The sequence below is a fragment of the Hylobates moloch genome, unplaced genomic scaffold, assembly GCF_009828535.3.
Source record: "Hylobates moloch isolate HMO894 unplaced genomic scaffold, HMol_V3 SCAFFOLD_5, whole genome shotgun sequence".
Taxonomy (NCBI): Eukaryota; Metazoa; Chordata; class Mammalia; order Primates; family Hylobatidae; genus Hylobates; species Hylobates moloch.
In genome coordinates, this window is record NW_026652280.1 from 68666703 (window position 1) to 68678497 (window position 11795).

The window sequence follows — 11795 nt, forward strand, 5'->3', positions numbered from 1 at the left end:
CTTGTAACTTTCCCCAGGGCACACAGCTAATAAGTGAGAGGCAGACAGGCTCCGGGGCACATGCTCTTAGCTTCTCTATATCATGTCTCATTGCGAAGCGTGGTTTATTGTAACATTATTCATGATAGCAGAAAACAGAAAATTACTGAACTGTCCAAAAGTTAGGAAACAAGTTTTTAAGAAATCATAGTACACCCATATAAACAAGTGATTCAAAAGGATGACATAAATCTTTGTTTACTGACATAAAAAGATCAATCATTGAGTGTGAAATGGAAGTTACAGAGCAGTTCATATAATATCCTTATTTCATAATATATTTCATATTTCATAATATTTCATAATCTATTTCAGTATTTCATATATTTCATAATATATTTCAATATCATATTCCATATACTTCATAATATATTTCAATATATATAATGATAAATATTATTCCAAGAATATATTCTTCTTGGAAGGATACATATCAAAATGTTAACAGTGGTTGTTTCATGATGGTCAGATTCCAGGGAACTTAAAAAATACTTTATTATGTAAAATTTCAAACATATACACAAGTACACTGAATAATATAGTGAACCATTGTATACTCAAAACCAAGCTTGTGTCATCTCTATCCCATCCTGTGCTCACCACCTGTATTATTTTGAAGAGAATCTCAGACATCTAATTTAATCTGTAAATATTTTGTCCGTAATTTTTTTAAACAATGACAACTATGTTATCATATTGATAACCAGAATGCTGTTATCATATAAATTACTATCATCAAATAAATGGTCTGTGGTCAAATTTCCAAAAAGTTCATAGTTGTCATAAATGGTTTCTTTGTTTGCATGTTACCGTTTGTTTACATCAGAATGGAAATAATCTCCACATGCCGGGATTAGTTGGTGTGTCTTTTAGGCCTCTCTTAAGCAATAGCTTTCCATTCCATCTTTCTTTTTTTCCCCTTATGCAATTTGTTTATCAAAGAAATTAGAACAGTTTTCCTGCAGAGTTTAAGACAATATGGATTTTGCTGAGTTCCTTTTTTTTCCTGAATAGTATTCCATTCCATGCATAAACCACAATTTGTTAATCTATTCACCTAACATTTGGATTGTTTTCAGTTTTGGGTGATAACCAGTAAGGGTGCTATGAGTATTCATGTACAAGTCTTTGTGTGTGTAAATACTAAGGAATGGAATGGCTGGCTTGTCTGGTAGGTGTGTTTTTAACTTTCTAAGATTAGAATGCCAAACTGTCTTCCAAGTGGTTTTACTACAGTATGTTACCACCACCAATGTGTGGGAGTTCCAGTTGCTCCAAGTCCTTGTCAACACTTGGTACTGTCAGTTTGTAAAATATTAACCATTCGAAAGGAAGTATAGTGGTATCTCATTGTGATTTTTGTTTGCATTTTCCTAATGACTAGTAATGTTGAGTGTCTTTTCATGAGCTTGTTTTCAATTTGTATAACTTGGTGAAGAGCCTTTTCAAATTCTACCCATTTTGTAATGGGTCGTTTGTCTTCTTACTGTTGAGTTCTAAAGATTACTTATATATTTTGGATACATATTTTTTATTAGATATTTGTTTTTCAATTATTTTCTCCCAGGCTGTGGCTTGTCTTCATTTTCTTGACAGTGTTGTTTGGAGAAAAGAGGTTTTTAATTATTGATGAAATGTGGTTTGTCAGATTTTTTCCCTTTTGATTTGTGCTTTTTCTGTCTTATAATTTCTAAATGTTAAAATAAAAAAATTAAAGGGATACATTCATATAATGGAATATTATAAGGGATAAGAAGAAAATGAGCTATCAAACCATAAAAAATGTGGAAGAACCTTAAATGCATATTGCTGAGTGAAAGGAGCCAATCTGAAAAGACTACACACTGTGTGACTCCAACTACATGACACTCTGGAGGAGACAAAATTGTGAAATCAGTGAAAAGATCAGTGGTTGCTGTGGGTTGTTGGGGGAGGGATGAGTTGGTGTGTCACAGGATTTTTAGGGCAGTGAAGCTGTTCTGTCTGATACTATAAAGGAGGATACATGTTATTATACGTTTATCAAAACCCATAAAATATACAGTGCCAAAAGTGAACCCTCCTGTGAACTATAGACTATCCTTAATAGTGATGTCTTTAGCAAATGTTGGTTCATCAGTTGTTACAAATGTTCCACTAAAGCAAGATGTTAAAAATGGGAGAAATTGAAGATGAGGAGAGGAAGGTATATGCCATCTCTCTATTTTTCACTGAATTTTTTTCCGTAAACCAAAAACTGCTCAGAAAATAAATAAATAAAGTTTATCAATTAAAAAAAGAAAGGGAAAGGCGCCTTTGAGTGGTAGGGAAGCCTAATGTTTTTTTTAAGGTTTTCTTTTTTTATTTTATTTTCTTTTTTTTTTTTTAACTTTAAATTCCAGGATACATGTGCAGAACATGCAAGTTTGTTACACAGGTATACATATGCCATAGTGGTTTGCTGCACGTATCAACCTGTCATCTAGGTTTTAAGCCCTGCATGCATTAGGTATTTGTCCTAATGCTCTCGCTCCCCTCGCCCCCAACCCCTCGACAGGTCCTGGTGTGTGATGTTCCCCTCCCTGTGTCCATGTGTTGTCATTGTTCAACTCCCACTTATGAGTGAGAACACGTGGTGTTTGGTTTTCTGTTTCTGTGTTAGTTTGCTGAGAACGAGGGGGGAAGCCTAATGATTTTAAAGTAGCTTAAGTCCCTCTGTGTTGGACACCTCGGCATTTTGGAGCAATTGTGACCTCCCCTGATTCCCCTCGTGCAGGTGCATCACCACCTCTTTACCTCCCTAGACCTTTAACTTCAGGTTTTTTGGTCTCTGTGTCGACTCTCCTGCCTCCAGGCAGTTGTCACCTCCTGCTAAGCATCTTTCACAGTTTCCCTTTCCATCTGTACTTCCTGCTTCCCCATGGCACACTTAAGGTTCACCTAACCCCTGACCTGGGCTTTCCAGGCCTCCTGACCCAATGAGCTTCCCATCTGAGAATCCATTCCGGTCCTTTATAGCATGTAGCACGTCCCTCTTTATCCTGATATTCAGAGCCTTCTAGTAATCCTAATATTGTCTTCTTTATGGCAGCAAGAGGACAGTGATAGGGAATAACTTCAAGTAGCATGTGTGTGTCCCCCAGTTCTGCGTTATTAGGGTGATGTTCCATGATCATGAGTCATTGCTGTGTTCCAGAGACCCCCTCTCTACATGGCTGGAGGCTAGAGGTCATTATCAAGAGTGAATACTGCCAAGTCCTAGCAAACTTGGTCAAGTTACTCATCTGGATGATTCAGAAAATCAGATCAAGAAATGGATGTTACACAGCAACTGCCAGCATTGCTAACACCAAACAAAAGATAACCAAGCCAAGTAAATACTGGAACTGGAATGAAAGGAGAGAAGAATCACATACAGCGGAATTGTTAGCAGGAGAGTCAGCGCTCACGCAGGAAATGGCTGGTCCACGGGGAAAGGGAACAGCCCCAGCTAAGCTTGCTGTTTTATTTTTGTTGCGTGTAAATGTATGACAGCCCAGTTCAGAGCCAGGATAAAACTTACAGGCTAGGAATTTGTTTTCACATACTGTGTTCCTGTGGAATCATTTCTAAAACCTGCTTTTCCTCTAGACTGTCAACTTTCAGGAAAACTGAACTTCAAAAAAAAAAAAGTCTTTTAAACTTCTCCTAGACAGCATCTTACAAAATCCAAACCCTATTAAAATAAACACTCTGGCCTCAAATTTATGCTCAAGGACAACTTGTTCTGGAGGCTGACTACTTAGAGCACATTTTGTAAGAGTGGAAACCTACAGATGAGGCTCAGAGCCTTTTCAGATGTTTGTTTATATATTTTTGTCCTGCTCTATGCCTGTGTAAATAATACTGATTCAACAGTGTTCCAAGGTGATCACCTTGGTACAGAATGCCATGGCCATTTTCCAAAACCATGTCTTTGTGTAAGTGCCTTGAACCTTCCGGTAAGTTCTGAATACCCTAGGCCCTAAGATCGGGGTTTGCGTTCGGGGTTTGCTTTCTGGTTTCGCGTTCTGGTTTCCTGGTGCAGGCTCCCTTCTCCTTTTAAAGGTGCTGGCCTCATTGTTATGATCTGGCTTTTCTCTGTCTCTGCGTGGAAGCATTTCCTTCTCCCTGTGTTTGAGGTTGGCATGTGTGTGACTCATCCCAGGCTGAGAGTTTTGTAGATGAGCAGGGTGGGTCCCGGCCCACTAACTGAACCCTGAGAATTGTCCGTGACCATGAATCACACAGCATTTCTCCCCGCCATGCAAAACCCATGAAGCCCTCGACTGCTGGGGACTCCCTCCATCATCATTGGTTCCTCCCCTTTTAGTGAAGGCTGTGTGTGTTCCTTTCCCACATTCGTTCTACAGGTGAAGAAAGGAAGGCTCGGAGGTTTTAAATAACTGGTCCAAGTTCATTGAACTGGAATGCTGACTCTCTCACATCTCAAAACTCTTTCTACCGAAGGAGAAAAATGAAGTCTGAGAAATATTTTAGTCTAATAAGTGAAATTTTGAATATTCTGAAGATAAAAGAACCTGGCACTCCTAAGAAGCCATGTTCAACAGCTGATTCAGGAGTGCTACTAAGAGTTCAAAACATGCGAGAGGGGAGTATCCTTGAGAAAGAGCCGGGCCTTCCTCAGTTTGCATTCTATGCATCAGTGCTCACTGTTGACTGGGGAGAGAAATGAGAAGCAGCAAAGAGGAAGGAGGTGGCAGAAAGCGAGGAAAGGTGTGGACAGACCTTCCTGGCATCCTACTTTGCTATCTGTATGCTCTTTGTTTCTAGATTTTCACTATACTTTTGTCACTTTAATAACTGTCTTACATATAAACTTTTTCTTTAACTTGTATACTTTCCAAAGCAAAAAACTTATGAAAACAAGACATGGGGGAAGTAAAGTCATGGAGGGCTAAAAATCTAATGCTGTTTTGCTAACATTAGAGTTAGCGTAAGGACACCACAAAGTTGATGTTGACATAGGATGTTGATTTTGATACAGTAAAAAATGCTAAAATGTCAACTCCTTTTACTGATAAGTAAAGAGCTCTTGGCTAACTAGGGCAACAACTGTACCCATGAGAATTATAGTACTGTCCAAAAATATTTCAGGTGCAAAAGCAAAAGTCCTGATTGCACTGTGTAACACACTCAGGAGGCTCCTGAAATATTACTAACTTCAATAATGATGTAACTCGCCACTGTCACCCCTTTCTCTTCAGGAGTAAGTAACTCTTTATTGGCAAGATCTGACTTGGCTAGATCTTTAAAGAGTACTGGTAGTCATTGGAGACTTCCTTCTCTATTTATCACTTAAGGTTGACCAAGTAGAAGAGGCATTTTGTTTACTCCCTTTTAATTATGATAAATTTAAAAGAATAGCATGTCCAGAAAAGGAAAATTCATACTTACGGTCTCCTTTGCTCCTGGATTAGGACTGAAGTGTTTTGGGGATGGCCTGCAAAAGCTCTGTAGATCTCTGTTGGCTACACAAAATGGCAAAAGCCACAGCTGCGGAAATTGTTGCAAACTTTTCATTTGCTTCATTGTCAAATGAAGATCTCCACTATTACTTTTGAGTTTGGAGTTAAATGCTGGTGACCTTAATCTTCATGCTTAAGCTTTGGTGACTATCTATACCATCTGATCTACACAATGCATTATTACCTTTGAAATCAACTCTTTTTGTCCCTTGTGGAAATGCACCTCTGCTGGGGTGTTTTGGCGCTCTATATGGTCATTAGGTAACATCCACTTGCATTAAAAGACTTTGTCAGGGCCCAACACATAGTCAGTATTCCGTGCTTTCAGTGTGTGTTCAGATTCTCCTCTTACTGGTTTTCTTAGACTGTACTGTTCTCTAAGCAAATGCCCATGTGTGATTTTTAAGATGTACTGGGGAACAATAAATCAATACCACAACCAAAAAAAAAAAAAAAGACTTTGTCTTTAGAACCAATTTCCCTTCCACTTCTAATTACTGGTTCCTTAGCAAATGAATACACTAACTAGCCAATTAAAAAAATATAGATAGATGATAGATAGATAGATGATAGATAGATAGATAGATGATAGATAGATAGATAGACAGATAGATAGATAGATAGAGATATTCATTTTAGCCTAGGCCTGGTGGCTCATACCTGTGATCTCAGCACTTTAGGAGACCAAAGTGAGAGGATCACTTGAGGCCAGGAGTTTGAGACCAGCCTGGGCAACATAGCAAGACCCTATCTCTACCAAAAAAAAAAAATTTATCAGGGCATGGTGGCGCACACCTATAGTCCCAGCTACTCAGAAGGTTGAGGTGGGAGGATCCCTTTAGCCCTGTAGTTCGAGGTTGCAGTAAGCCATGATCAAGCTACTGCACTTCAGCCTGGGTGACAGAGTGAGACCCTGTCTCAAGAATAAAACAAAATCCTCATTTTAGAGCTAGTGTTTCATGCCTTTTTCAAGGGGGATAGAAAAGTAGCAAAGAGAGCTAATGTGGTTCAGTGGGAAGAGCACAGGCCTTGGGACCCATCAGGAAATCAAGGTGTAGATTATAATCAAAGCACCAGCTGTACTACTGCCTGTTATTGATGGGACCTTCAGCAAAGTGCTCAAGTTCTCAAGTTACAGTGAAATGGTGATGATAATAACGACCATTACATCAAATTCACAGGGCGAGGTGAGGATGGTGTTTGTGAAAATCTTTGAAAACTGGGAGCTACTAAGGTTATTTCCAGATTCCATTGCCTTTTTTCAGAAAACAACTTTATTGAGATAAAATTCACATACCATACATTTCACCCATTTCAAGTGTACAATTCAGTGGTGTTTGGTATATTCACAGATCTGTGCAGCCATCAGCACACTCAATTTTAGAAAAATCACCTCATAAAGAAACCCATACCCTTTAGCTATCATCTCCCTGGCCCCTTCCATTGCCTGTTTAATTTTTATTTTGCATTTATTCATAGAGACTCTCTGATAATTTTTAAAATTAAGTTAAGTAAAAATAAGATTACTTGTGGATGACATTAAAATATTGTTTCCTATGAAAAGTGTCTCTGTAGGGCTTTCTAGTTAATGATCTAAATGCATTGGCAGGATGAGGGATGATGAACTAAGTGTTAATAAATGACACTGCTAGGAAGATTACAATTCAAATCTATTTCTATTTTGAGAAGCAGAAAAGATGGATGAGTACTCACTGTTACTGTTGAAGTCACGGTACCATGAAAGCTGCTCATTAAATCAGGATGGGTCTCTGGAAAGGCAGGGAGGGAAGAGTGCGCTGATGAGCGGAGGCTGGATGGGAACTGCCCCCAGGAGTGGATCTTCCTAGCCCAGGAAATCCACACCATCAGGAAACTGCTGGACTGTTCCTTACGTGAACTTCCTAAGCCCATGAATTGGGCTTCATGCAGCAGAACTAGGGAGGAAAGGAGAGGAAGAAGGAAGGGAGGGAGGAAAGGAAGGAAGGAGAAAGGAGCCCGTCCGGGAACACCTTTATTTTCTGCACAGCCCAAGTATTAAGCAGGAGTGTTGAAGCAGGGTGAAAATCTGTGTGTGCAGTGTTGGCTGTAGGAAAGGGAACTCACCCTTGGTCTCCTTTTTGTTCCAGGCCGCCAGATCCCACCCTTGGACCCCCATGAAAATGGAAACAGTGGAGGAATCAAAGTTGGGCAGCCACCTATGCAAGCCAGCCGCCGGTGCTGTTGACCCAAGGGCCGTGGTCCGTGGTACTTGAAGAAGCCAGAGCCCACATCCTGTGCACTGCTGAAGGACCCTACGCTCAGTGGCCTGGCACCTCACTTTGAGAAGAGTGAGCACACTGGCTTTGCATCCTGGAAGACCTGCAGGGGGCGGGGCAGGAAATGTTCCTGAAAAGGATTTTAGAAAACCCTGGGAAAACCCACCACACCACCACAAAATGGCCTTTAGTGTGTGAGATGCACATGGAGGGGATGTAGTTGCATTTCTGCTAAAAAAAAAAAAAAAAACCTTTAAAAATTCTTGGATGTATACAAAAGTCTTAATGCCTTATTATGTGTATGGGATTCTAAAGTGGCGTTCCACTCGGATTTCCTGTGCTACCTATCCAAATTCCAGTAACTACTTCAGTGTCATTGCCCTTGTTACCTAACCAACCTTCACTGAAAGGCAAATTTAGTTGAGGAGGTTAGTTTTTAGCTAGCTTTGGAAGTAAGCCTTTATTTATTACTTTTTGGAAGGAAATCAGAGAAGTGTCAATGGACCATCACCCAGACTGAGACTTGAGCTATTACAGAAGCCAGGAAGAGTGTATTAGAAACTGTTGTCTACACCACTTTTAATTGGTGAACATTTTTCGAAGTTATGGTCATATATACCCAAACAAACCAAATCAACCTAAATTATTGCATATAATTTTGGGATTGGGTGGCCTAGTTTGAAAGAGTGATTTAAGTAATCACTATGTAAGTGGTGAGAGATGCAGGATATACACATTATTCAAGAGACCACCTGACGTGCATCTCCTCCACAGGAATACATTCCTCCTGTCTTAGAGAAGTTTAATGCACATAGTATTATTTTACTAAGAGAATATCTCTTGGTGTCATATCTAGGGGAAGAGAATTAACTAGAATTAAATTTAATGTTTGAATCTAAATCATTGGGCAAACTTCTAATAATAGCAATTAATAATAGGTTACAGGAAAGCCAGCCAGAGGAAGTATCAGCACTTTAAAATTCTAGACCCAAGAAAACTACAAAATCAGAAAAAGTATTTTTATGTTTCTAGCTTGAGGAGAAGGGTTTTAGGGCTAACCAGAGGTCCGACCCTGGAATGCCAAGGAACTGAGAATGGGCTCCAATGAAAACCTTCCTTTTCAGATTCCCTGTCTGCTCAATTAATTAAAGATGTTTGAATCCAAAGGCAGTCAAGGAAGAAAAAGCGTGGAAAAGAAGAGAACTGATTCCTACTGAAAATTCAAATTCTATTACCATTCTAACTTTCACAAAAAGTTGGGATCAAGAAGCAGTGGATTTCCCACCAGGGCTTATATTAGGGGGTGATTCTTAAAGGATATTAGGATTGGTGCTCAGAAATGGTTAATCATGCTGTTTGCTAACCAGGGCCAGCTGGTACCTTCTTTGCCATGAGCATTCAAGGGACAGCTAACCTTTATTGACAATCTATATTGCAAAAGTCAGGAAAGAGGTTGTGAGCTGATTGGATTAAAGACTTGGCACTTCAGTAACTCAGCACGCTTCCACTTCACTCAACTTAAGAGAGTTCATTGACAGTGTTAGGATGTGAAGGCTGGAAAACGTTTATTTTGCTTTAAGAATTCCATTTGGCTCTCCCAAATAGGTATCTCAAAAACTGTTAGCAAGTGGCATTTGGATGTCTTGACAGGGCCTTTGCAGGGATTTTTAGGGTTTATTCCACATTGTCCACATTAATGGTTGGCATGATTGTGCTTGCAGGCCAAGAAATGATCATACCCCTTGCCAAAGGTAAAAAAAAAAAAAAAAATTGAGTTGAAAATTGAAGTGACCTCTTTCCAGCTGACGTGCAGGCTTATTTTGTAACCTTTCCTCATCCAGTTTTCCCTGAGAACCTGGGCTTATCTCTAGACAGCTGTTCAGGTTTTTTAGCTGAGGGGTAAGTATCGTAGATGAGAGTTTTGCATCTTTGGGCTGGGTTTGCAGTGGTTGTGTTTTGCATAAAATGTCTAGTCTTAGCCACACATAGTGAGCTACCCACTAATGAGCCCATGGTTTTATTTCAAAAGCACATGAGGGTGTGAAACCACTCTGTTACCTTTCTGTATTGCCTTCGCTATTCAAGCCAGTCAGAGGACAATATATATATTCTCATCAGCACTCAGAGTAGTCGGTGAAGATCACACTTGGGCACACCAGGATTCACATAAACATTGTATCTTCTCTGTGGATGCTCAGGCCTTGTCTACAATGAGGCTTTACAACCTTCCTTTGTTTGGGCTCGGGTTTACTTCCTGGCTGTCTAATAACTGAACCATAACCGTGTAATATTATGTAAAGGCCTGGAAATTACTGTTGCTAAAAAAAAGTCATGTAGTTTCATGTGATGTAGCATCCTTGGCATCATTTTCCAAAATTTGTTCCTTCTCCCTTTTTTTTTTTCTTTCATGTGTGGCATGAGTGTGTATCTGTGTAAATATGATTGTATATGTGTTTCTCCGACATCTAATCCATTTCACTGGCTGAGTTTGGCCCCTAGCCATATGTTAATATAAGGTAGGCATGGCTTCTCAGAGGGATGGCTTCCCAATGGAAATCTCTGAGAATGGCAGTGGAGTTGTGCAAGCATTTTACGTCGCCACATAATTGACTTGCCATTTTATGGTTAAAAATGGCACATTAGGCTGTTGAATATGACGTTACCTTGCAGACTAAAAGGTTGAAGGCCCGAAACTAACTTTTAGCTAACAATAAGGGCTGTGCCCCAATGGAAACTGAGTTCATTTTCTGAGAAAGGTTTGGATGACTGAAATATTTCCTCGACAATCAAGGACCCTGGCATGTGGTGGCTGAAACTGAGCTTTTTGTGTGGGCTCCAGTTCTCACTGTTCTGCAATGCTCATGGCAAGTTGAATGGTGAACTAGCTTATAAACTAAAGGGCTCTGAACTGTATTCAGACCGATTGGGTATCTAGCTTACTGTTTTAACATCATTGTTGAAACCAGACCCCGTAATCCAATGGTGCTGCCCTGTTGTGCAAACTGCTCCCTTTTCTCGTGTTTTTGTAAAGAGCTTCCGTCTGGGCTGGACCCAGTTCCTGCACATACAAGACACCGCTGCAGTCAGCTAGGACCTTTCCGCCACGTATTCTATTCTGTAGTAAAGCATTTCCATCAACAATGCCCAATTGTATCTGTTATTTTTGGTTTAACACACACTGATTCATACTAATAAATATTTTCAGTTGTATCGTTTGTCTTTTTCTTATTACACTGTTCAGTAGAATCATTTTTTAAAAATCACAGTTAACTCAAACAGAGAATGATGATTCCCCAGGGAAATGTGTGCACCTGCATGTATGCAGACATGCATAAGGATGTTCCCTGAAACACTGTTTGCAGTAGCAAAATGTTGCCTTCCACTAAGGAAATGGAAAAATGAAATGCGACCCAGCCACATGATGAAAGCTATCAGGTAATGAAAATGAACTCACTATCATGCATCAACATGGATCTCAGAAACAAAGTTTGGAGTGCAGGCTGCCATCCTGTACATCCCCAAGGGAGCCATCATAGTGGCCTGTATGAATGCAACCCTCAGGAACTGTGCAGTGCATCGCCTGGGCAACCAACCTGTGGCCATGGCTGAGTGAATACAGCAAGCTGAATAAGTACCAATGCATGTCAACTCACACAGAATAATAATTCAGACATTGTTTATGAATGTGTTTATGTGCTAAAAGAATTGGAAAGCAAAACACGAACTTCATGATGGTCCTTACCTGAGGGGAGGGAGAGAAGTGAACAGGATCAGGGAGAACAAAGGAGATGTAACTATCTGTCATTTGTATTTACTTCATGATAGAAAAATCTGAAGCCAATACGACAAAAGGATAACATTTGGTCATTTCAAGGTGTGTTTTATTAGCCTTTATATTTTTCTGTGTGTTTTGTTTTTCAAAGAGGAAGGGGAATGGAGACAAGAAAAACAATAAAGGATGAGAGTGACTTCTTTAATATGCAAGAAAGGTTTCATAAGTGTATTTGCCAAGTCA

At 39.7% G+C, this 11795-nt stretch overlaps 1 protein-coding gene across 1 annotated transcript in view; it reads left to right on the forward strand.

Annotated features, from left to right (window-relative positions):
* The window catches only part of RAB31 (RAB31, member RAS oncogene family), a 163316-nt gene extending 152326 nt beyond the window's left edge, over window positions 1-10990 (forward strand). The window contains exon 7 of the mRNA XM_032152818.2: window positions 7652-10990. Within this exon, the coding sequence (XP_032008709.1) occupies window positions 7652-7749 (98 nt within the window). The 3' untranslated portion in view covers window positions 7750-10990. The remainder of the gene's footprint in view (window positions 1-7651) is intronic.
* Window positions 10991-11795: the final 805 nt, after the last annotated feature.